Genomic DNA, 25,932 nt, shown 5'->3' on the forward strand with positions numbered 1-25,932 from the left:
CCCTTCCTCTTTTCCAGGAGACATCACTCAAGTTCCTTGTATTAAAGCTACTCTCTTGGGTCCCATTTTCTGCCTGTCTAGTCGTCTATAATCTGGGGGCACCGGCCTGCAAACCCCAAACCAGAACCATTTGTGCCGATTGCCTGAGTCACACCATCAAGCAATACTCAATATTTTTACTGAAGTGAGAGTGGCTCTCTCTCCCCAGAGGGGCCGTCTTGGCTTTGGAGAAGTTAGCGTTGTAATTACAAGCAAGGCATCCGAGGAACCTGGGTGCCAGTCTTGTTCTGTCACTGACTGCATGAATTTGGACAACTTCCTTAAGTTCTGTTAGACTCAGTTTCCTTATTTGCAACATGAAGATAATACTTCTCACCTCCTGGAAAGATGTAGCAACAATTCATACAATAGGCTCGGCTTTCAGCCCATTGCGGGCATGTAGTAAGTGCTCGAGAAACGGGAGCTGTGGCTACTTTCTCCTGTTTTCTACTTCCTTTTTCCCTGCCTCTCTGAGCAGCCCTTCCTCTTTCCTCAGCTTTCTTCCCTTTTTCTCCATCTGAAGAACAGGAGCAGACATGAGCCTGGTCCCTGCTCTCCTGCCCTCAGCACACGGATCTTGGCGATATCTCCTCCTTAGTACTGGGAGGGGCAGGACCTGCTGCTCCCAGGCTAATGGGGAAAGGGACTTCTAGCAGCCATGCTGGTGCCCACCTGTGGGCGCTGTGCTCCATGGCTGTGCAGACCCATCTAGGACATACTGACAAGAGGGTGTGTCTCTGAGAATGTTCTAGATCAACAGCCAAGGTGGCATTGAAAAGAGTCTGTCTGTTACACCCCTGAACTCACGTCGCCAACGGAGAGGAGAAAGGGAATTTACACCCTCCCTGTGCCAGGTGATACTGAGTTAGTTTCACAGTCTGGTCTGGTGAGGTTTTTTGGGTTTTTATAAATTTATTTATTTAATTTACTTATTTTTGGCTGCGTTGGGTCTTCGTTGCTGTGTGCAGGCTTCCTCTAGTTGCAGCGAGTGGGGGCTACTCTTCGTTGTGGTGCATGGGTTTCTCATCGCGGTGGCTTCTCTTGTTGCGGAGCACCGGCTCTAGGCGTGCTGGCTTCAGTAGTTGTGGCTCACGGGCTCAGTAGTTGTGGCTCGCAGGCTCTAGAGGGCAGACTCAGTAGTTGTGGTGCGTGGGCTCAGTAGTTGTGGCTCGTGGGCTCTAGAGCGCAGGCTCAGTAGTTGTGGCGCGTGGGCTCAGTAGTTGTGGTTCACGGGCTCTAGAGCACAGGCTCAGTCGTTGTGGCGCAAGGGCTTAGTTGCTCCGCGGCACGTGGGATCTTCCCAGACCAGGGTTCAAACCCATGTCCCCTGCATTGGCAGGCGGATTCTTAACCACTGTGCCACCAGGGAAGTCCCTCGTGAGTTTTTGTTTTAACCTGATTTCGTTGTTTCCTTAGGAAATTATAAACAGAAGCTATCCCCTCATTTTCAGGGTGGAAAGTACGTGAACCTTAGAATCAGACTTCAATGCAGCTGCCAGACCCTCCACTTCTAATCTGCACCTTAGACGCATCCCTTAACTGCTCTGAGTTCCATCCGTGAAGTGGGGGCCAACACCTGCCTTGCGGCCTCCCCGTGAACACCTAAACAAACCACCTGGCACACAGTAGGTGCTCCAAAGATGCTGATGAAATAGCACCACCCTGGCGCATCAGCCCCTGCTCAGAAACTCCCACTGCCTTTCCTCCTGCCCAAGGGATTTATACCAATTTAGAAATACTTTTCAACTAAGTGGCCATGTAAGGCAGACCTGGAGTCTGTTTTTATTTTCTGTTTTAGTGTCTGAATCCATTCTTACTTAATTTTCCTTTAAAGGCTCTTTGAAGCCGCTGCAATGCTTCACCAGGAAAGCTTGCAGGTGGGCAGAGACCACAGGGCGTCACTGCTCTTTTCTTGAACCAAGAGGTGACCGGTAAACCACCCAGACAGATGAAGAGGCGCAGAGATTGCCTACAATACATGAACGGGAGCATTCGGGAACCAAGGCACTCCTTGGAGGACAGAAAGACAACTCCAAGTCGAGGGACAGTCAGAAAGCCAGACTGGACTCTTCAAGGAGATGACGTTATGAAAAAATTAAGTGGGGGCTATTCCAGGTGAGAAGAGATGAAAACCATGAAACCACCAGGTGTGATGTGTGAACCTGGACTGGGTCAGGGGAGGACACTGCCAGGGAGCTTCGGTGGGAAGAAGTGCTCCAGGCCCGGACCGCCTCGGTTTGCAAGCCCGCCTTTAGGGCCGGCTCGCTTGCTGGTCCTGGTCAAGCCCAGCAGAGTTCTCTGTTCCGAGGGGCCCACACGCCGCCCCACGGCCTGGCCACCTGTGCACATGCATGTGTACACCCTCAGGTACCTCGCCTTAACTGTGAGGCATCCATCAGCCATGATGGTGCCGTGGGGCTGGGGCAGGGAGGGCTCGGGAGGGCAGGAGGGGCCTTGCTCGCCCACACTCCCTCCGCAGGGGTGCAGGGAGTGTCTGTCTGCAAGCGACCCTGCTCCTGCTGACTGGAGCCCGGCCGCCCAGAGGGTCTGGGGTCACCGCGTCCTTACACTCTATCCGGATCTGCTCCAGCTCCATCACCTCCGCGATGGACTCCTTCAGGTCCTCCACAAACTTCCGCATCTCGTCCAAGCCCAGGGCGCAGAAGTGCAGCACCTGCTTCTTCTCGGAGCCCGAGAGCGGGGTCACCAGTGTGATGCCATGAGAGTAATCTGGAAACCAGACCCCAGGCCCCACAGGCCGTGAGCAGCCGCAGGTGAGGAGGGGGCCTCCGAAGCACCTGCCCCTCCCCCTCCCCCTCCCCCCTCTGCCACATCCACGGGTGACCAAGACTTACACTCGTTCTCAAAGAGGTGGAACTGCATGCCCAGGAGGCCCACGGACTTGCAGAAGGTGTACGTGGAGGAGCTCTTCTTCTTGGGGCAGAGTTTGAGAATCTGTCCAAGACAGGGGGACAGCCGTGCACTGACAGGTGTGCGTGTGTATAAACGTGCCTTACACACCTGGATGAGTGAACACCCAGGTCTCTTGTGAACACAAGTAAACACTCAGAAAGAGACATGCACACACATGCCCACTTATACACTTAGGATACATTCACACACATATACACACATGTACACACATACATATGTACAGACAATATCAAAGTACGGTCTTCACTGCACAAAATGCTCCAGTGGCCATTCCCACAGCACTTAGAGGCCAGTCCACACTTCCTGCACTGGTTTGTAAGCCCCACCTGGTCTGGTCCCTGCCTTACTCTGGCTTTATGTTCAGTCCATGCTGCCCTTTCTATAGCTTGAACGGGGCAGGCTCAGGCCTACCACAGGGCCTTTGCACCTGCTATTTCCTTCCACAACTCGCCCTGCAGCTTCTTGCGTGGTTGGGTTACTCTCATTACTTAGATCTTAACTCAAATGCTGCCTCCTTAGAGATTCCTTCCCTGACCAGCCTTTACAACAAACAAAAACAAAATAAGAGGAAAAAAAAAATCCACCTTAACACCAGCTACTCCAGCCTATCACCCTGCTTTGTTGTCTTCATAGCACCTTCCCCTAGTTTGATATTATCTTGTTTGTCTTAATTATTTTCTACCTCCCTTGCCTCCTGAAACGCAAGCTGAGGTAACAGTTGCTCGGTGTACAAATGTTTCTTCGGCACCTTCTGAGCTGGGCTCTGGGACACAGGAGAGGACGGGGGACCCGGCCCTCAGGGTGCCAGTGCTGGTAGAGGAGGACCCTCGGGGTCCATAAATCAATCAATGGATCAATCCATCATCGCATAGTAAGCCAAAAAGCAACGTGAAGAAATGGACACATAGGGTAACTGCAGAAACTGGTAGGTGTTTTGAAGACGAAGTAGGGTCAGGACTAGACGGTGGGTGGGCAGGCCACCTGTGAGGTGGGGGGAGAGCGTCTGCACTGAATGAGGAGAGGCAGGGGGTCGTGCAAGGTCTGGGGAGATTTTCAAGCAGACGATGGAGCCGCCAGATTAAGGCCTGAGACGGAGGGAGCCTGGAGTCGGCCTGGGGAGGCAGCTGGTGGGGCAGGGGGCGGGCGGTAGAGGAGGGGCATGGAGGGAGGTGAGGTCTGGGAGCTACTCCGCGGAGGTGGACCTCAGGCGGGGAGCGTTGGATTTGGGTCGATGTTAGAGGTAGTGCCAGTATGACTCGTGGCTGGAGAAGGTGTGGGGTTTGAGGAAAAGACAGAAGCCAGACCCTGTTCACTCTGCTTCCCAGCACTTAGAACACTGCCTGGGACATAGCTGGTCCTCATTAAATATTTGTTGTATGGATACCTGTGTTCAAAGAGCAAAGGCCGAGCACCCCACAGACGTGCGCAAACACACACACACACACACACACACACGCCCACACGCACGCCAGCATCCCCCCTGGGCCCAGGGACAGTGTGGGCCCCCCTGAGGCCACCTGCACTTCCCAGGCTGTGGGACGGACGTGCAGCCCTGCACCCTCCAGCCCCAGCTTCCCCGTAATGAGGGGATGCAGAGGCTCTGGGGTCTAGTCCATTCGCAGCGGGGCCTGGGAACCATGAGCACGTAACCTCTCTGTGCCTCGGCTTCGTAACTAGCAAAGTAGGAAGGATCGTATCTGCCCGGGCTACCTCACACCCCGCGCTGGGAAGTCAGCCACTGGCTCTGCAGCGTCGTGGCATCCTGGGGGGCGGGGTGCCCTCGGAGCCCTCGGGGGTCCCCACTCACCACCAGCAGGTCGTTGAAGAGGAACACCTCCCTCTGGTGTGCGGCCTGCTTCTGCAGCTTGTTCACATCCGTCACCTCGAAGAGCCGGCTGCAGCAGACCAGGCGGCGATGGGGCTCTGACAGCACCTGGGCCGGGGTACAGCGCTCAGCTCAGCCGGAGAAGCAGCCGAGGTCGCAGCCCTCCTGCCCCCGGCGCCCACTTTCCAGAAGAGCAGATGCAGGCCCAGGTTGGCCCTGACCCTCCCTCTTTCCTCCCCCGGGCTCTCCCCCCTTCCTCAGGCTCCTTAGGGAGCAGGGCTGGGCCAGAGGGCTTCACAGTGCCGGACGCAGCGAGCAGATAAAAGGCGCGGAAAGGAAATTGAAAAGAGCCTTCGGATTGTGCACCCCTTTCCCTCCGAGGCCTTCGTGAGGGCAGCCCCACATGCCGGGCTGTGCCTCTCTCGGCTGCACACCCAAACACCAGTGTGCAAGAGAGAGGGGTCCCGGGGACACCGCGAATCTGCTCCAGTGTGTGAAAGCCTCCTCAGGGGGCGTCCGCAAACCTGACAGAGGCTATGACCTCAGCACAGCAGGCTCCGGCCAGAAAAGGCCGGCCCCCCACGACTGGGTGGAAGGGTCCAGCGCAGAGCCTCAGACGAGGTCCCCAAACTGCTCCCTGAGCCAAGAATTTGGGGAGGTTAGGGTTAGGGAGATGGTTAGGGAGATGGAGGCCAGGACCTTTATGTCTACGGTATACAGAGCCTCTGCTGACGTCTACAGAGGATGCTCCCTTAAAAATCATTGCAAACTTGGAAAACACTGCAAACTGCGACACGGGCTACAACTCAGGGGCCACCCCAAGGATTTGAGAACCCACGTCTAGGGCCTGCTTTAGCCCATTTCCTGCCTTCTATTCAGTAGGACCATCCAGGACGCCCAGGACCCATACCACCCCACACCTCCCGATCTGGCCATCCAGATGCTTCGACCCTAGAGCACCGGGCAGTCTGTCTCAATACTTCGCTTCAGTCTCTCCTGCCGCAGGAGCTGGTCGCAGGGAGCAATGAGGAAATCGGGCAGGTGGAAGGAAGCGGGTGCCCTGCACAGCACACGGAGGCACTCGATACAGTAACGTAACTACAAGTGAGCGAAGAAGGGGACACATTTCTGAAAGATGAGGAGGCGATGCCAGGAAGAAGGAAAGGTAAGGAGATGGAGACAGGGCCTCTGCAGCCCCGGGAGGGGAAATGATCCCCCGCAGTGAGCGCTGCTCTGTGGTGGGCACTTACTGTCTTCATGCCCACGATGGACTTCTCCACCTTGGTGACATACGTGACGTGGTCCTCGTTCGACTTGAGCTCCTTCTGCTGAATCCTTTCGTAGATGCCGACCACCAGCTCCCTGGGGATGTCAGCCCCGTCATCCACACCTACGGCCGTGGAACGGGGAAGGGGAGGGGGTGTCAGGGGCCTGGAGCCAGAGAGGGGGTGCCCCCTACCTGACTGCCACTCCCGAAGAATGGCCTTGATTTTGTCCTGTCCCCGCTCCGAAGCCTTCAATGGCTGGCTCCCCGTACCCGCTAAAGCAGGGATGAGCTCCTTTGCCAGGTACCAGAACTACTACACTAGGGCCCAGCACGTGCCCCCAGCGCCCCCTCCTGCTGCTCCATAGCCAGGGCCTCCGCTCCCCCCTCCCAGGCCTCCTTCCCCATCTCTGAACGCGGCCCCCGTGGTCCTGCCTTTGCTCCCCCGGTTCTCCCGTCTTGACAACCTCCACCCCAGCCCCGCCAGGAGCGTCGCTGAGCATCGCTGTGTCGGCCTTCAGGCCCTCCCCTCCCCTCCGGTAGGGAGCGTGGAGCTCAGCGATTAGTTGTCGAGTGGTGACAAGATTCTCCCCTCGCTGGGAGCACGGGGTGGCGGTGGGGGGTGGGTAGTGAGACATTAAGTGAAGGAGAGGAGGGCAGCCCCCGTGGTGGTGCTGTGAGGAGACCGCCACCCATCTCCCACTTCACAGTGACGTTCAGACTCTGGCAGCAAAGGATACCAGCAGGAAATATACCAACACGAAAACAACTTTCCCCGGGTGGTAGAAACAGAGGCAATTAAAAAAAAAAAAGTCTTCTTTCTACTTTTTCTAAATCTTTCTTTAATGATTATACACTCCTTTTTTTTAAGAGGGAAAAATTAAAAATAAAACATCTTGGGCAAGTGCTCTCCAAGGAGTTTTCCTAAGTGCCGAGAGGACATTACACCTTCTGTGAGCGACCCTCTGTATTGACCCTGTTTCTCCCACATCTGAGTTTGGTTCTGAAAGTCGGGCACCCAGGGGCCTGGAAGAAGCCAGGCTGGGGGCAAGAAAGAGCAGGCCAGGGACTGAGCACACGGGGCTCCCAGGTAAAGACAGCAGCTTGCACCCCCTCTGCTCCTTCTGAATGCCCTAGAAAAAGGAATTTTTTTTTTTAAAGGCAGAGACGGGGGAAAGAGGCAGTGGCACCAGGGGACCTGGAAGTGGGTGAATGAGGACATGGATCCTCAAACCTGGGAAAGAAGAAACAGAAGCCAGCAGAGAGGTTCGGAGGCTCAGAACCACCCAGGGCTCTGGAGTTGCTGCAGCCCCTGGAGGTGGAGGTGAAGGTGGGCTCGAAACAGGAAAGTCGGTTGAAAATCAGTTTAAAAGGCAATTAGACATCCCCGCCCCTTCCTCCACCCCAGTCTTCTGATGGAGCCTTCATCCTCTGGAAGGGATGAACCAGGAACTCTGGGCTGGGGGACCCCAAGCCCAGCCAAGGGTGGGAGTCTGTGCTGAAAACTGGGGGATGGAGATGATGTCTACATATTAGGAGACCCCCTCAACCCATTTCCCACAAAGATCTCAGAATACTGGCAGGCAGACTCATACCCTCTGGGCAACGGACTGGACATTTCTCTTTTGAGGAAGCAACCAGCACAAGAGAAAATATCTAAAGATTCTGCAGTCAGGTCTCCCAATGAAACAGCTCAACTAAATCTTGCTATGAGAATGTCCATCAGTCAGCAACCCCATACATGCTCAGAGTTTTAATCAGCCTTTTAGTGGCTCACTGTTAAATATGGATGGACAACCAAGTTTCATCAGAAAAAACATCATAGCTTCAGAGATAAATAAGAAGATACTGCATCTACAAAACAGGAACAAAACGCTATAGAAGAGGAACACTTAGAGAGCAAAAAAGAGTTACTGAAAATGAAAAATAAGACAGCAGAAATGAAAAACTTAGTAGGAGATTTGAAAGATAAAGCCGAGGGACATCTTTAAGAAAGTCAAACTAGAAGACAAAGATGGCAGATAGAGAGCTCTAAAGATCAGAGGCTCAAACTGGGAGTTCTAACACCTGAATAATAGGAGTTCCAGAAGGAGAGTATGGAAAATGGAGAGGGAAAATGATCAGATACAATATTTAAGAAGAGTTCCCACCTGAAAATAAATTCTAATTAGAGATATTGTATATAGGAGTATATGTATGCAGTTTTCCAAAATAATATAAGCTTATGTGAAGATGTCTAGGCAGTTGCCGGATGGGGCAGAACTTTTAAACTTTACAGAATTTTTAAAACTTTACCAGTAGGGACACAAAGGAGTCTGTACAAATAATTTGATCTGAAATTACTATGTGAGGTTAAATATTTTGTGAATATTAAATTATCAGGTCTATCTGTGAGTTAACCAACAACTGGATACAGCTGAAAGTACCAACTGATTTTCTTTTTTTTCTTCCAGTTTTATTGCTATATAATTGATATACAGTACTGTATAAGTTTAAGGTATACAGATTAATGATTTGACTTACGTAGGTGATGAAATTGTAAGCAGCTCCTTTTCCCCTTTCCTGTTTGTTCATCCCTGTTTTCCTCAGACCTTCATCATAAAGATGAGATCACTAAGCAACATTCAACCTAGCTCCTGATTTCTGCTTTACTAAATGTACAAAATGCCTTACTTAACCTGTTGATTCCTTTCCTGGATTAGAAGGAGTAAGAATGAAGAATTAAGTAGTTAAAGAATGACTAACTCTCTACCCCTAGGTCCCCCTTAGTAAATTTGCAGGTGGACCCCGAGGGCACAGGCGGACCACGTGGGTAAAAGAATTCAATTGCAGACAGACCACTTGAGCAAGACAGCGTCCCAAGGAATATCAGGAGAAGTCAGCAGGTCTGCGTGCAATGGAAAAATGACGAAGAATCTGACCTCCTGCTTTAATGATTAACTGAGATTGTTTCCCCTTTTTCCCTTTAAAATTGTCATGGTTGAGCAGAATCTCCAGAGTTGGTCTCTGGACAGAAGTCCACCTTCTCCCCAGATTGCCGGCTTTTCTGAATAAAGCATCTTTCCTTTCTATCAAAAAAAAGAGTTCCCACAATCAGAGGCATGTGTTTCTAGACTAAAAGGAAGAACGTAGTACCCAGCACAATGGATGAAAGAAGGACCATAACAAGGCACATCATGGTGAAAATTCAGAACACAAAAGACAAACAGAGGAACCTAAAAATGTTCAGGGAGAGTGAAAAAACATAAGCAAGAGGTCAGGAATTGTAACAGTAGCGGCACTGACACCTAAAAATCAACGGAGCAACACCTTCCAAATTCTGAGTTCAATGTTTCCAACCGGGAATTCTGCTCCCAGCCAAATTCTCAATCAAGACTGAGGATAGAAAAAGAAATATCCAGACATGCAAACTCTTAAAAAGTTTGTCTCCAGTGTACCTTTTCTCTGGAAGTCAACTAAAAACGAGGAAGCGATGGAACCCAGGAAACCTGAATCCAGCACACATCAGTTAGGAGACGACTTGGCTGGTAAACGCCATAAAGTTTATCTCAAGGCCCTGCTCGTGGTTCTTCTCTCCTAAGTCGTGGAGCAGGAAGGGCCGGTACCAGCCAGGCACCGGCCGTGGTGCCTGGGGCCTGGAGGCCGCCCAACGGAGGACGTTCCACAGAGGGCAAGGGGCGTCGCCCAGGGGCCCTTGCCGCTTGCTGCAGGACAGTGGCAGCAGCTCCTGGAAACCCCCACCCCCCGATGCCTGGCATGCTAGCAACTTCCCCAGGGCCGCTCTGCGAGACCGGGCCCGGAGAGCGGCACGCAGTGCCCTTGGCCACCGGGGTGACAACCTAGCATCGGGGCTGGGACTCCCGGAATGACCCTGAGCAGCGTCCCCGCTCCTCCCGCCGCCCCTCCCCTACCTCGCAGGTTTCGGATGAAGTCCTCCAGCATCATCTTCCGGTCGGGCTTAATGTTGGGGCTGTACATGTCGGTGTTGAGGAGGATGACGGCGAAGGCCAGGATGAAGACGGTGTCCGGGTTGTGGAACTGCCGCACCACCTCGGGGTTGCACATGCAGTAGCGCTGGCTGTGGGGGAGACACGTGAGGCTGCTGAGGGCCCACACCCTCCCTGGGCTCCAGCGGTGGGGGGACCTGGGAACGTGCCCAGTCCTCCGAGGGCTTGAGCCCAGGGAGGCTCCCCCTCCCGCCGCCGACTGCCGTCTGCCCCGTACCTCGGTCCCCATCCCCTCCGAGGGGACGGGGCGGCTGTCACACACCCAGAGACCCCCGGACCCCACTCCCAGCCCCGTACCAGCCTCACACAGACGCTCAGGAAAGATGTGCTGGTCGATGGGGGCGGTGAGGTGCCTGCAGGGAGAGCCCGAGGGGTCTGTCCCGCATCTTTGCTTCCCTCGCGGCCCACCAGGGACTCCTGGCCCCCAGGCTCACGGCCACTCTGCTTCCCTGCCCGCCCCCCCCAGGTCCCGGGCGTGTGCGAGGGGAGTGGGGCTGGGGAAGGGTCCCACCTGAAGGTCTCTATGAGCCGCTCCACCTTCTGGGCCTCGCCCTGCACGCGGATGTGCGCCTGGAACTTGCGCAGGGCCTCGTCCAGCTCCATGGCGGAGAAGTCCATCTCGTCCACCACGCAGCTGAGGCCGGGCGGGGAGGGGCTCGTGAGGGCCGTGGGCCCCGAACCTCCCTGCACCCACCAGAGCTGGGAGGAGGGCGCGGCCCACCCGCTGGCTGGAAGCCCCACCCTGGTGGGGAGTGGGGACTTGGTGTCTGTGACCAACAAGGGGGGACTTACCCTACCCACACCCAGGGTCTCCTTCCACCACCCGCGAGGACCCTCCTCACACCTCCTCCCACCTGACAGCCCTGCGAGGCACTGGCTGAGGGCCTCCCTCCCACCTCCAGACCCTGGGGCCCAGGGCTGCGGCCAGCTGTCCGAGGCCCCAGGGCCAGAAGGAGGCCGAGCCTGCTGCCTCCGAACGCAGGTCCTTTCCTCTCAGCCCCGGAGTGTCCAGAGTCAGAGGCGTAAACGGTGAACAGCGTTTCTCTTCTGTCCTCTCCGAGGCCTCTCGGGGCCTTTCTCCCTGGTTTCCGTCCCGTTTGGGAACCTCCTCTTACACCGCCCCTCCCAGGTCGGAGCTTCTGCAGACAAGGAGCCACCCCTCCTCCCCCCCCAGGTAAGTGACAAGTCAGCTTCACGTGGAGGGGACAGGGTGACAGGTGCAGCCAGATTCTGGGCCCGGGCCAACCACGAATTTTTGTGGCTTGGGGCCACAGGCTCACCTCTTGGAGCCTCAGTTTCTTTTTCTGAGAACGGAGGGTCAGAGTCCTGCTCCCCAAGGGTCCTTCCACCTCCGAAATGCCACCTCTGGCCCTGGAGAGTTCGCCTCTGCATGTCCCCCTTCGGTGCGTGGTGGGGATGGGTGCCAGGCACCCCATCAGTCAGTCTTTGTCCTCTGGCTTGGCCTGCTCCTGGGTCTCCCTCCCCAGGACCTCCCAGCCCCCGGCGTATCCACCCTTACCCTCCTCGGGGTGCCCCGCTTCCAGGGCCGTGAGCAGCGGGCCCCGTGCCCCTGCGGGCCGCAGGCTCCCACGTGGAGCGGACGTGTCCCCTTCTGCACCCACGCGCTGCTCCGCTCTCCTCTGTCCTGGTCATCTTACACCTGCCCCACCCTGCCCTCTCTCCGTTCCCACAGCCCGTGGTGGACGCCACCAGCATCACAGCCCTGGACACCACTGCCCACCTGTCCCACCCTGAGCAGGCCCCAACTCCTCCGTGATCAGCTCTGGGGCTGCCCGCGGCCTGGGAGACTTGGGGGTCCCCGCTTGACCCTGGCTCAGCTGTCGGTTCTTAGGAGAAAGCAAGGAGCCCTGTGGCGGCGGTCAGGGGCCTGGTGGTCGGCGGCCCCGCCTCCCCCTACTCCTCTTGGGGGGAACCAGGAGGAGGGGGCGTCCCAAGGCCACCCAGAGAGGGCAGGGCCGGGGGGCTCTTTCCCCCAGGACAGGGCAGATGGCCGTCTGCAGGCTGGGAGCCGCGCTCAGCTTGGTGAAGCCCGGGCTTCTCTCAGGCTTGGCGGCCTCAGTAGAGGGTGGGGCAGGGACTGGGAGGTGGGAGGCAAGGACTTGGCCCAAGGATGGGAATGGGCTGCGTCTCGGCACCTGAGACGGACAGCAGGTCCAGCAGGCGAGAGGGCAGCTCCTGTCGCCTCTTCCCTGGGCCGTCCCCAGGTGCGGGAAGGTGAACTCAGGGCAGCATCACAGGGCCCACAGCTGCGTGTCCCCCAGCCCAGCCCAGCCGGGAGGGACGAATCAAGCACGACTGAGCCAGACAGGATGCCGGTCGGAGGGGGCGAACCGGTGCTGCAGGAGGGCCACGAGCGGGAGCCGGCGAGGGAGACAGAGACACAGAGACAGCGAGAGACACGGGGGTAGAGAGTCAAGTGAGAGAGACACAGAGGGAGGGAGAGACAGAGACAGAGAGCAAGAGAAAAACAGACAAGAGGAGAAAGAGGGACAGACAGACAGACAGAAGAAGGCAGAGCAGACGAGGGGGAGGAGGCTGGGCAGGCCTGGGTGTGGAGCGGGGGGCAGCCACGCTGCAGCCTCTCGTCCTTGGGCCCCGCCGACTCTTGCAAGGCCCAGGCGCAGGCAGCGGGCCCCAGCCTGGCCAACCCTGACACACAGGCCGGCTGCCTGGAGGACCCCAGAACGGCCCTGGTCCCCGCGGTCTGGTGTCCAGGACTTGCCCCTGTCAGTCCATCCATCCCACCCCCGACCTGGCCCCCCTGCACGACTCTGAACCCCACGGTCCCGGCACCCTGTGTCCCTCAGCGGTGTCCCTCCCAGAACCTCTGTCCATGGACTGTCCCCCGTGGTCTGGACCGGGGCTGACCCCACAACGGGCACCGAGGGAAGGGGCAGGAGGCGGCCACAGAGCAGCCGGGAGCTGGCGGACGTGCCCAGCCAAGCACGGCGGCCTGCTTTCCAGCCCTCCACTCAGGTGACCGCTGCTGGCCACTCGGGGCGGCAGCTGAAAGCTCCGGTAACAAGCCGGAGAGTCAAGGACCGGGGCAGGAGACTCAGCCGGTGGAAACGCCAGTCCGCAGAGCGGGGAGCAGGCTACACCACCACGGCGCCGGGTGGGCAGGCCTCTGCGGGCAGACACCTGTGCCAGGGGCTGGGGGGGCTGCATACAGCCCACCTCTTGCAGGACCCCATGGCAGAGCCTTCAGGCGGCCGGTTAACATGCAGGGCCCCGGCCCTACCCCAGATCTACCAACTAGACGATTGAGAGCAGGGCCTGGGAATCAGCATCCCTCAAAGTCGCCAGCCGATTCTTAGAAACTGAAAACGAATGGCTGACCCGAGCGCAAGGTGGGGGGGATGCTTTTAAAATGAGAGCCCGGGAGCTCACGGGAGCACGCGTGCCCTCTCGGCTCTCAGGGGCTGCTTTTGTGGTGGGGTGGTGAGGGAGGGAGCGCGGGCGGGAGGGACAGACACAGCCCCACCCCTTCTCCACGGCACGCGCGCGCGCACACACACGCAGGCGCGCACGCACGCATGCAGGCGCACGCACGCACACGCGCGCACGCACGCACGCACACTGATTTCCTGCCTTGCTCCCCGCAGTTGCCACCACAGGCATCGCTGTTTGAGGGGCAGGTGGTCTGGCGTTGTTAGATCTTTGAGAAAAAATCTAGACGTTTTCTGCAAAACCCCCAGAAGCTGTCTTGAGAGGCGGAAAGACACTACTGCCCCCAAATCGTTTCCTGTCTGTAGAGCTGGGGGTTGGGCCAGGTGACCTCTTGCCCGCGCCGTGACATTCTCTGATGAGGACCCAGACCCAGAGCCGGCCCACAGTCAGCCTCTGGAGGCTCCGCGGATGCTTGCAGGTAGCAGGGGAGGGCAGCGTCGTTTCTGGCTGGTTTTGGAATACAGCTCACATGACTGGCTGCTTCTCCCCACCTCCCAGGGAACCAGTGCCCTCCCGGGGCAGGTGGCCGGGCCGAGGCCATGCTCTGGTGGACACTCACCTTGCAGGGGGGGCTCCGTCATCCAGGAATCACTACCCACGGTCCTCGCCCCTCCCCACAGCGTGGCTCTCCTTTCCCTCCCTAAGTGTGCCAGCCTGCACCTGACCTTGGCTCTCTCTCCTCTCCTCTCCCCGTCTCCCGTTCTTCCCCGTGTTCTGCAGATCACTTGCACCTAAAATCTCCCCTCCTGTCCTCCTTCTTCATCACCCTGAAATCCTGCTGGGCTGACAGTTCTCCAGATCCTTCTGCCACCTCCACCAGCATAGCCAACAGCCCTCTCCTCTCTGATCACCTTTAAGGTAAAAAAAATCACACGTTTCTGGGTGGTCGTTTCTGGTGTATCATCTCCCCATTTTACAGAAGGTAAAACTGAGACTGCAAAGGGGCTTGCTCGGTGTTCCCTCTGCTAGGGAGACCCTCCCCAATCTACTCCAGTGGGCAGCTCCCTCTGCACCTCCTTCACTGAGTATTTTTTTCAGTGCTTCGCTAAGTGGGCAATGACTTCATCTCCTCAGTCCTGTGGGATATTAAGCATCATCCTGTTATTTTTTATTATATGAGGAAACCAAAGCTCACAAGAGAGCTGACCTTGCAGGGGGACTGCACACATCGCATTCCTGGCATGTTCCCTCTCGGGGGCTGTTGCTAATGCATCTCTCGCTGAGGGCTGCTCTCTCACCCAGATGCCTGGTGGGGCCTGTGAGGGGCCAAGGAGGGGCGGATGGACACATCACAGAGTCATGGGTGAAGGCCACTTCACTGTCAGCAGTCACATGAGGCCATGTGGCCGCCCTGCAGTTTCTGAGCTGGCCTGGCACACGGAGCCCACAGCAGCGGACCAAACCCCTGACCCCCTACCTTCAGCTTCCTGGGGCTTTCTCTGACCCCCAGTAGCTTACTTGCCCTCCCCCTCCCTCCCCCCTCCCGCCCCCTCCCCGCATGCATTGAGCGCCTCTGCATATGCAGCACTATGCTAGGGACCTGGAATAAGTGGCAAACAACACAAACACAGATCCTGTCCCCGCGAGAGAGACAGGCATTAAATGCAGAGTCAAAAATAATTATTTCATTATAATCGTGACAAGTTCTGTGTAGGGAAAGGACAGGGTTTTGTGAGGGGACAAAGGAGATGTACTTTTTATTGGTGTGTCCAGAAATGCCTCTTTGGGGATGTGACATTTGAGCAGAGACCTAAAAGATGAGTAGGATCTGATTAAGGGAGGGGGAGGGGTGGGGGAGACAGCACACACCAAGGGCCTGTGGTAGGAAAGAACTTTCAAGGTCCGGGAAGGGTCGGTGAGACAGTGGGAAATAATAGAAGGGTACGGTCAGAGGAGTGATAAGATCCAGTTTGTTTTAAGATGATTTCTCTGGTGTTAAGTGAGAATGAATGAAAAAGGAAGGGCCGGAGCAAGAGAGAAGCAGGGGGCCGTCAGGATGCACCCACAGAGGTTCAAGCTAGAGATGACGAGCCTTGGCTAAGGTGGAACAAATTGAATGGACCTGAACAGACCTGAACGGACCAGGCCAGCTCAGAACCTGAGAGACATCCTGGAGGGAGAACTGATGGGACAAGGTGATGGAAAGAATGTGGGCGGCGGGGAAAAGGAGCTGGCGGTGAGTCTCAGAGCTCGGGCTTGAACACCTGGGGGCCTGGTGGTACTAGTTTTTGAGATGGGTGGACACACATGCTGGAGGAGAGATCGAGACTTCAGTTTTGGACACATGAAGTTGGAGATGTTCTTTCATATCAGTTTAGTTATCTACTCAATCATCGTCATTAGCACCCAAAGTCTTGCCTTTTCTATTTTACAAATTAAAACCCAGCCTCGACCCTTCTTTGCTCTGTAGTCACTAATTCTTTTCTCTACTCCTCTTTTTTTAAAAATTAATTAATTTATTTATTTTTGGCTGCGTTGGGTCTTCGTTGCTGCACGCGGGCTTTCTCTAGTTGAGGCGAGCGGGGACTACTCTTTGTTGCGGTGCACGGGCTTCTCATTGCAGTGGCTTCTCTTGTTGCAGAGCATGGGCTCTAGGTGCGTGGACTTCAGTAGTTGCGGCACGCGGGCTCAGTAGTTGTGGCTTGCGGGATTAGTTGCTCCGCGGCATGTGGGATCTTCCTGGACCAGGGCTTGAACCTGTGTCCCCTGCATTGGCAGGCGGATTCTTAGCCACTGCGCCACCAGGGAAGTCCCTCTACTCCTCTTTGGAGCCAAACTTCTAGAAGTCATCCCTACTCATGCTATTTCCACTTGCTCAATCCCATTCACTTTTCAACCCGCTCCAGCCAAGCATCTACCCCAGCATTCCATTAAAACTCTTGTCAAGGCCACCAATGGCCGCCATGTTGCCAAGTCCAATGGCGCCAACGTCTGTCCTCATCGCACCAGCCTCCTGGCAGCATCAATGCGGTTAAAGACTCCCTCCTTGGAACTCTCCTCTCTCTTGTTTCCATCCCATTGCCCTCCCCTAGGTTGACTCTCTCCTCTCTGGAGGCACCCCTCCTCCATCACAGGCCCTCTTCCTTGTCCTCCTCCACCTGGCCTCTAACTCAGGGCTGGCCACCAGGTCCCTTCCCCACTTTACAGCCTCTTCCTAGGGGCCTCACCCATTCCTATGGCTCTGAATGCCACCGCACACTACAACTCTTAAGTGTAGCAGTGAGTCACCCTTATTATTTTACCATCAGTCACTAACTAGTTAATTTTTGTTGTTGTTAATCTACAGTGTTCATAAGAGACCACCTTAAGTAATGGTGCTAGTAAGCGTGGATGAGGGCTGCTGAGTGCAAAGGTCAGTCCTTGGGCAATCTTCACAAGGCCACAAGTTGTGCTAGCATCTCTTGCAGGAAAGTCAGGGTGTACATATTTTATGTTTTACCAAGTATTTAATATTTTAACTTGCTCTGAGTAAATATTTGATAATGTCTAGTTTGAGGAATTCTTCAGATGAAATGTCACCACACCCAGCATCGCTCTCCCCTCAAAGCTAAAAATATATACGTGTTTATTTGGTATAATCTGCACAGATTACTCCAGTGGGCCTGCAGCAAAGACATGTTCACACACAAAGACCTGGTGTTCCGAATTCTCAGCAGCCTAGGAGGCTGTTGGCTGTGATTGGCCACCTCTGTTCTCCGCCCACCCCAGTCACCAGACCCTGCTGCCTCTCCCTGCCTCTGGGCTCCACTCGCCTCTACCCTCCCTGCAGCCTCTGCTGAGGGTAACGGCCTCATCATCTGGCCACAACTGGGACTTCAATAGCCTCCGAACCAGCCTCCCTGCCTCCAAAGCATCTTCCGGAACAACACTTCTAGGACGGCCATTTGGCCCTGTCACTCACTCCTCTGCTTATATTTTTTCAAGGTTTCCCACACCCCTCATGTGAAGCCTGAGTTACCCAGCAAAGCACGGCCCTGGTCGCTCCCAGACTCTCCCGTCCCTTCCGCATCCTGGCTCTCCCACAGCCCCAGGTTTGCACACGCTGCTCCTCCTTCCTGCCGCCCACCCCCAACTTCCAGGTCTGCCTTCCGTCTCTCCGGAATCTTCCTCGACCTCCGCGGTGCCTCTGCTGTGTCTCCCGTGTCACCCAAGCATCTGCCTGTCCTCCCACCAGGCCACGCGCTCCCTGATGCCCAGAGTCGGTCTCTGCATCCCTGGCGTATGTATGAACTCAGTAAACATTCCTGGGGTGGATGAAGGAGTGAGTGACAGACCAAGCTCAAGAACGAACGGTACTGTGAGCACACGGTCAGCTGGGGAAGGAGCCCTGCAGCCGGCGCCTTTGGAAGCTCTGCCCGGTGGCCCCGATCCGCTGGACCTGACCCCTGGACACGGCTTCCGGGGGAAGGGCCCCGTGGATTCCACACCACGGGCGGCGAGGCGGCCTGGAGTGCACATGCTTCCCGCTTCCTCAGCCAGCTATGCGGGCCAGGGAGTGATGAGAACCTGGTGAACTGGCCCTGTTGAGGCTGCCCCTGAGGCGCTGTCTGCACCCGCCTCGGAGGGGCCGCTGGCTGGGGGTGACCGCGGAGGTGCTCCGGCTGGGGGTGACCGCGGAGGTGCTCTTGCTGGGGTGACCGCGGAGGTGCTCCGGCTGGGGTGACCGCGGAGGTGCTCCGGCTGGGGGTGACCGCGAAGGTGCTCCGGCTGGGGGTGACCGCGGAGGTGCTCCGGCTGGGGGTGACCGCGGAGGTGCTCTTGCTGGGGTGACCGCGGAGGTGCTCTTGCTGCGGTGGGGGCTTCTCCTTTCTGTGGGATTCTGTGGCAAGTCCCTCCCAAGGGCTGGGGAAGCGTGAGCACAGATGTTCCCCGCATCTGTATAAACAGGTACAACCTTGCAGGAAATTGCTCGTTAGCACATCGTGTGCGGCGTCAGTCTGTGTTGCGGGGAGATGAAGCGGCTACACAACAGTGATCAAAATGAATTTCGTCATCTCAACTATTTTTTTTTAATGATAGCAAGACAGTGTCTGGCAGACAAAGGAACTGGCTGGGAGCTGAAAATAGGTAATGATAGCAGCAGGGATTTTTAATTGGCTGGAAGAGACAGCAAAGACCTGGAAGGTGAGGTACAGGCCAAGGCCGGGAAGAGGTGTGTGCGGTGCCCATGTGGGGCTCTGCTCTAGGCGGAGCCGGGGCCGGGTTTCAGGATCAGGATGGAAAACGAAACCACCCACCGCATGAGCTGGAGGAACCCGGCTGTTATTTCTGCAGTTTTTGTCTCATACAATTCAATTAAAAATATCCCCGTCCGCTAGAGAGTTATTTTTGTTAGTCGGAACTCATAAATAACGTGCCTAACAAAGGTCAAGGCTTTCTGGAAAAGTGCAACGTGGCCAAGAAAATAGAGCAGGAGGGAACTGACGCAGGAGGACCTGCCAGAGTCCCTGGTGACAACACGGGGACAAAGAAAATCTTGTTTGAAGTCCTCAGAAGGGATGGCGGCTGGTGCACCTTGAAACTGCTCCCACGAATCGGGGGTCCGTGTGGATGCCGAGGCCACTTCCCTTTTGCTGGGCCTGGCAGCCCCCTGTTCGCCCGTGGTTCTCAAACTTGAGGGCGCAGCAGAATCACCCAGCAGGCCGATCAACATGCACGTAGCTAGGCACCACCCCAGGGTTTCTGAATCCAGGCGTCTGGGCTGGAGTCTGAGAATCGACGTTGCTAACGAGTTCCGGGGCGCTGCTTCTGTTTGGGGGGCCACACTTTGAGACCCACGCTCTGTGCCAATGACGGGTAGGACGGGAAGAAGTCAGGCCTTTGGTGTCAGGCACCCTTGGGTTTGAATCTTGTCTCCACCATATAGGTCTTCAGTTCCAGCCACTTAGCCTCTCTGTGCCTCATTTTCCCCATCTCCAGAATGGAGCTAATACCTGAAACATCCAGTGGGCAGGTGGGGCAGGGTGGTATGGGTTTTAGAACAGACAATGTATGTAAAGCTCCCAGTTTATAACAGAGCTTAAGAAATGAGGTTCTCCAAACTTATGGTTGCCAAGGCGGGGGGGAGGGAGAGGGATGGTTTGGGAGTTTGGGGTTGGTAGATGCAAATTATTACATTTAGAATGGATAAACAACAAGGTCCTAATGCACCTTGCACAGGGAACTATACTCAATATCCTGCAACAAACCATAATGGAAAAGAATATTAAAAAAAGAATGTCTACACGTGTATAACTGAGTCACTGTGCTGTACAGCAGAGGTTGGCACAATATTGTAAATCAACCATACTTCAATTAAAAATATATTAGGGCTTCCCTGGTGGCGCAGTGGTTGAGAGTCTGCCTGCCAATGCAGGGGACACGGGTTCGAGCCCTGCTCTGGGAAGATCCCATATGCCGCGGAGCAACTAGGCCTGTGAGCCACAGCTACTGAGCCTGCGCGTCTGGAGCCTGTGCTCCACAAGAGAGGCCACGATAGTGAGAGGCCCACGCACCGCGATGAGGAGTGGTCCCCACTCGCCGCAACTGGAGAAAGCCCTCGCACAGAAACGAAGACCCAATACAGCCATAAATAAATAAAATTAATTTAAAAAAAAAAAATATATATATATATATATATTTTAAAAAAAAAGAAATGAGAGTTCTCGTTAGGGACCAAATCGGAGCTGACGTGCCCCATGAGTAAGTAGATCTGCAGTTCTTTCTAGCGTAGGTATGAAGACCCTTTCCTTCATCGCCAATGAACTCTGCCTGAAATTTCATCATTAGACCCATCAACTGTTTAAAACATACATCTATCAGAGAGAGGAAACTGAGTTAGCTCAGATCAGTGGAGATTTGTGGATCAGTTTCTCAGCTCTGTTTTCTTCCCAGATGAGAGGGTTGGGGCCCAGCAAATAAAGGTGAGTCAGGGATGGGACAGCATCTGATTCAGTTCAATTACTCTGCCCCTGGCCTGGGCACTAGTCATTTCTTCTCTCTGGGCCTCAGTCCCTGGCCGGGTAAAATGAGAGCGCTGGACTAGCTGACCGTCCAAAGCATTTCTCAGCACAGTGATTCACAGCTGGGCTCTGACAAGCACTGTAAAGGCATTCGGACCACACATCTGTTGGGATGAAGCACAAGGCAGGATGGTGTAGAGTTTAGGGCTCAGGTTATGGACCACTCTGCCAGGCTTCAGATCTCAGCCGCTGGTCGGCTCTGGGACTGGGGCAAGCGACCCACCCTCTCTGTTCCTCGGTTCCTTCATTTGGTGCAGACGCCCAGCACTGGCCTCACAGCGCTGCTGGCAAGATGGTATGAGGCTGTGCATGTAAGGTTCTTAGAACCGTCCCTGCGGGCACACGATACACGCTGGATATGTGTGAGCTGCCTGCTCACTCACAGACGGCCCTCCTGAGAAACCCGCGGGCAGTGTGGCTCCCAGGAAGTCCCACTGCAAAGAGCGGCCAGTTTCAGCCACGCCTGAACATCACACAGGATCGAGAGAGACCTCTCCAGAGCTGGGCCCTGGGTACGCAGGAAGGGAATGGGTGGTGGGTATGTTCATTTTTGTGTAAAAGCCCAAGTTCTGTGCATCTGTGACGAAGCCAAAGAGAGTCTCAACTCTGGACTTTCTCATCCCACTCTGGGGTTCCAAGATCTCCACGTACAGGAGCAAATGATTCTTTTAAGTGCCAATGACCCTTTCCTGTTAAGTAGAATCTCTCATCTGTGTGTGTGTGAGCGTGTGTGTGTGTGTCTGTGTGTCTGTGTGTGTGTGTGCGGTGGCAGGGATGGGGGAAAGGGCACTGGAGAGGTGAGGAGTCGAGGTCATAAAACCCAAAGACACCACATTTAGAAGAGACCCCCTCCTTCCATTCCTCTGGGTGGGGGGCAGCATCAAGTTTTCAGAACAGTGGAAATAGCCCCCGAAGTCTTCTATCCCTGCCTGCCCCAGCCTCTCTGCACCCTCCGCCAGACCCGTCACAGTGGGCCTGGGCCCCAGCCTGCTCTCCCCTGCCCCGTGGATCTCCTCAGGAGCAAGGCAACCCTTCCGAAGCTACACACAGACAACACGCAGGACCTTCTCAAATCATTCCTTCCTGGCGATGAGAGGCCAGAGCCTTCCAGCCTATTGAGTTTGACAGACAATCTGTCTTCATTTCTGAACGTCCCCTAAGAAGAACAAATCTGTTGCACTCTGGCCAAAACATTTCCATGGAATAATGAAATCTGACTAAAACGTCAGACTCTAATATCTAATAACAAAGAATGGAGCAGACACAGAGAAGGAACACCCAGCAAACTTTCTTCTGGCTACTCAACCCCAAAGCTGCCCTTCGCGCGTTTCCTTGGAAATGACAGATGCCCTCCACGGGTGTGAAGATCACCCGGGCCAGGAAAGAGACTGCTCACAGCCAGCACACAACATTTCCCCATCCGCTGGCCTTCAAACCTGCTGAAGCGCACACTTTAGAAAGGAAATAGAGCAGAGTCAAATTTCCCAGCCATGTGAAAACTGAGAGCGAGACGCTTCCAGCCCCAGAGAATCCTGATGCCCACTGCCCTTTGGCCCCCACTGCCCTTCCCCCTCAGCACCAGCGGAGGACTTCCTCCAAGCATGCGGTGGTCTCCTCCCTTCCCCAGCGCGGAACTCTGTCTCAGACCAGCCCTGAGGAGTCTGAGGTTTCCCTGTGTTGGGGGAGGGAGCCGAGGGGAAGGGGAGGCGAGGGGGGTCTAACACCCTGTGCTTTTAAGTGGGAAAAATAATAATAGAAATAGCTGACATTTTAAAAGAATGTACTAAGCATCAGGCACTGAGTTAAGCACTTTATATGCACTTAAAAAAATTTAATTCATATGACTGGTTCTATTATCCCCATTTGACAAATGAGGAAATTGAGGCTGGTTTCTCCTAAAAAAACAAACAAAAAAAACACAAAAGCCAACAACCAAAACGCAACACCTTCCCAGGTCAACACTGGAATGGACATGGCCCTTTGAGCTCAGAATGCCTCCTATTATTATTTGATAAAGCCTGGTTGGATACATTCTTTCTTGGAATGGGGCATCCATGGAACTAGGACACAAAGGGGTGGAGAGGTCAGCTTGCCAGAGCACAGAGGGCCTGACCCCGGAGGCAAATGTCACCGCATCTGTGACGCCCAGACGTGGATCAGTGGCTGGGACAGATCCTGCTTGGCCCGGCTCCTCCTCTCTTCCTGTCCCCCCAGGCCCAGGAGTGGGGGGAGGGCCCCCTCCCTTCCCCTCCCAGAGACTTTCAGCCTCTCCCCTTCCAGTCTGGCTGCATCTTGGAGAGAGCGGTGGCTTGGGCTGTCTCAGTCTCCAAGGGGATGGGTGATTTATGTCTTTTATTCAGCAAACAGCTTTGTACAGAATGGATACAACAGGCTGAATGTCACCGGCGGGGGCGGGGGCACGTGCAGAATCCCAATGAAGCCTTCCTGGCCTGGACACATGGCACTGGGTGACTGTCATTGTGTGTTTTCTCTGGTGGGAGTAAGGAAGAGGCAGTGGATCCTGAAGGGTTCCGAGAGAGCTGGCTTTGAGTGGCAGGGAGATACCCAAAACCCCAGCATCTTGCTGCCCTGCAAATGCCCGTCCCTTCCTGCTTCTTCATCCTCTCCAGGCACCTCGCCGCAGACAAACCACGCAGTCGGCACGCTGCAGACCTGGGGGAGGAGGGCTCCTTTCTGCGGAGCTGCCATGTGCAGGCCGAGTCTGCCAGGGCCTCAGAGCCCAGGGCCTGTCAGAACAAATCACGAGGGACTGAGGCGTTCACTGTGGCAGAATTGGGGCTCAGCTCTGTGCTAGACCCCCCCTAAGCCCACAGTGCCCACTGGAGGCTCGTGGGCCCCTCACCTCTCCTTCCACGTTCCTCCTTGCATCTCTCCCCGTGGAGACCTGGGTCTATAACTTCCCTGAGGCCACGAGCCAGGCCTGTTCCTCCCCCCGCCGCCCCGACACGTACACACGTGGGATGCCCAGTGCAGCCCTTTTCCCAGCATACAGTAGGCACTCAGTATTTGCTGAATGAGTGGTGAATGGCCATCTTGTTCCACCGTGAACGCTGGCACCCCAGCCCCGCCCTGGAGCCTGAGGGCTGCTCTGGGCAGCTCTGGCAGGATGACAAAGCTTGTTCAGGGCAAATGATTGTGCATGACGCCAGGGTGCTACAAACGCACTAAGGAAAGACGATAGATTCACCGGCACTGGAGGGACCTCTGAGATCACGCAGCTCAACCCTCTCTCTTTACAGATGAGGAAGCCTGGAGCAGAAGTGACTTGCAAAAGCTCCAGAGCGTGTTAGGAGCAGAGCAGGGGCCAGCGCCGGACTCTCAGGTCCAGCCACCTCTCCTGCCACCACACTGCCTTCTCATCCAAGCCTGAGCCCGCTCAGCCGCCAGCCCTAGACCCCAGCCCACCTCCCCTCTCGGCGCAGGCGGCAGCGGCTAGTCTGAATCTCCAGCCCACATGATCTCCCAGGGAGGATGGCAATTAGTTTCCATTGTGCTGCTCAGCACAACCTGGGCTGCAGAAAAACCGTGTGTTCCCAGAGCTGCAGATCAACAGGGGCCTAGCAGGTCAGAGTTCCGGGGCCAGGCCACATGGGGTCTGGAAAGGCAGAAGAGAACAGACAAGGCAGTCAGGGCCTGGGAGTGGAGCAGTCAACCCTGCCCCAGAGCAGAGGGACAAAGCGGGGTCACCCAGGGGGTGTGGGGCAGTGGGAAGGAATGAAGCCATCGGGCGCAGCACCTCTACTCACTCTCCAGTGGAAAGGGGACAAAGGCAAATGAAAAGTTCATGCCGGACAGATGAACCAGACAGAGGAAAGCAGGAAAGGAAGGAGACGGAAAACCTGACCTTTCTCCTCTTCTGTCATTTCCTCGAGGCATCCCCTCAGGGCACCCACACAGCAGGGGTGGTGGGATGGGGAAGGGGAGCCCGAGGGAGAGGAGGAAGATAAAGAAATGCCGTCCATTTATGGGTTTAGGCACTCAGAACACCAGTTCTGGGAGGAACAGTTGATTGTCCAAAGCCACCAAGAGTCAGAGGCAGGAGCTGGCTTCTGTCAACTAAGGGCCATCAGGGATTTCAAGGTCCCTTGAATGGGTCCAAGCCCCCTCTCTTCTGACTGCACTCAGGTAACAACTATCCCATCAGGAATTTAGGAATGTGACAGGGATTCCCAAGCGCAACCGATCTCCCCTCCTAACCCAACCCCTCCACCCTCCAGGCATGGAAATGCAGGCCCAGAGAGCAGAGACTGTCCGAAGACACGGCAGCAAAGACTGCTCCGTAAAGAGAAGCCAGGTGTCTGAGTCCCACCCTGGGGACACTGCCAGTGACTCCATGCTGCTAAGCCCCGGAGCAGGCGCCCCCAGCCCTCTGTAGCAGGCGCCCCCAGCCCTCTGTAGCAGGCGCCCCCAGCTCTCTGTAGCAGGCCCCTGCTGCTTCAAGAGCAAGTACAAAAGGAAGAGGTTCTCCAGGACTCCTGGGGAAACACTTCGGCGACTGTACCCAAGGAGAAGGGGGTGGGGAGAGAAGTGGGGAGGGCTCCTTACAGAATGGTGACCTTCGAGAAGGAAGTGAGCTTAGGGGGGGCCCAGCAGAAGAGAGGAGGAGCATCGGGAGAGGCACGGGGAGAGACGGGTCCGGAGCAGACTTCACGGGGCCTCGCCCCCTCTCTGCCAGAGGAGAGGTGGCTCCAAGGCCCTGCTCCTCAGCCCCAGGGAGTGCTCCCCTGCCCCGGGGCTTGCCTACCTATCCATGGCACCACACCCACGAAGCAGAGCCCTAGCAAAAGCGGCCCCCTCACCCCCACCAAATCCCCCATCTCCTGGACTTTAAAACAATTGTTTTGATCGTGTGACCTCGCCCACACAGCCCCAAATCCCACATCTACTGGACTTCAACCTTGGTGGTCAGTCTACCTTTATGGAATCATAGTACTTTCTGGCTCTAAAACTCCTCAGTCTAACCCCTTCTTTTTCTGCCTCGTGTTTCCCCCACGATATAAAGCGAACACTCAGGGGCTGGGGGGCTGGACAGGTGGCAGGAGAGGGTGCTGAAGGGCCGGTCCCCCAGGCGGAGATGGCCCCAGAGCTGACACGGCCTTCTTCTTTTTTCAGGCTCACTCTCTTGCCTTTTGGCCTCCCTTGACCATTTCTGCGCCAGCCCCAGCCCCGCCCCCATCCCCATCCGCGGCCCCATCCCCATCCCTGTCCCCATCTCCGTCCCTGTGTCCCCATCCCCATCCCCATCCACAGTGCCACGCGGAGGAGCACCTTGGCTCAGTAAGCGGCAGAATGACTGGAGGGGAGGAAGGTGATTGGCTAAGGACCATGGGGATTCTGGCTCCTGGACCAATCAGGAAGCCACCAGGACTG

General features: G+C 55.8%; 1 protein-coding gene across 1 annotated transcript in view; it reads right to left on the reverse strand.

The window, feature by feature from the left end:
- IQSEC3 (IQ motif and Sec7 domain ArfGEF 3) overlaps window positions 1-25,932 on the reverse strand; it is a 99,405-nt gene that overhangs the window by 9,683 nt on the left and 63,790 nt on the right. Inside the window, exons 6-11 of the mRNA XM_059935091.1 lie at window positions 10,581-10,703; window positions 9,974-10,140; window positions 6,049-6,188; window positions 4,781-4,906; window positions 2,895-2,994; window positions 2,608-2,769 (exon numbers count right to left, since the gene is read on the reverse strand). Of these exons, the coding sequence (XP_059791074.1) occupies window positions 2,608-2,769; window positions 2,895-2,994; window positions 4,781-4,906; window positions 6,049-6,188; window positions 9,974-10,140; window positions 10,581-10,703 (818 nt within the window). The remainder of the gene's footprint in view (window positions 1-2,607; window positions 2,770-2,894; window positions 2,995-4,780; window positions 4,907-6,048; window positions 6,189-9,973; window positions 10,141-10,580; window positions 10,704-25,932) is intronic.

The sequence above is a fragment of the Balaenoptera ricei genome, chromosome 10 (assembly GCF_028023285.1).
Source record: "Balaenoptera ricei isolate mBalRic1 chromosome 10, mBalRic1.hap2, whole genome shotgun sequence".
Lineage (NCBI taxonomy): Eukaryota > Metazoa > Chordata > Mammalia > Artiodactyla > Balaenopteridae > Balaenoptera > Balaenoptera ricei.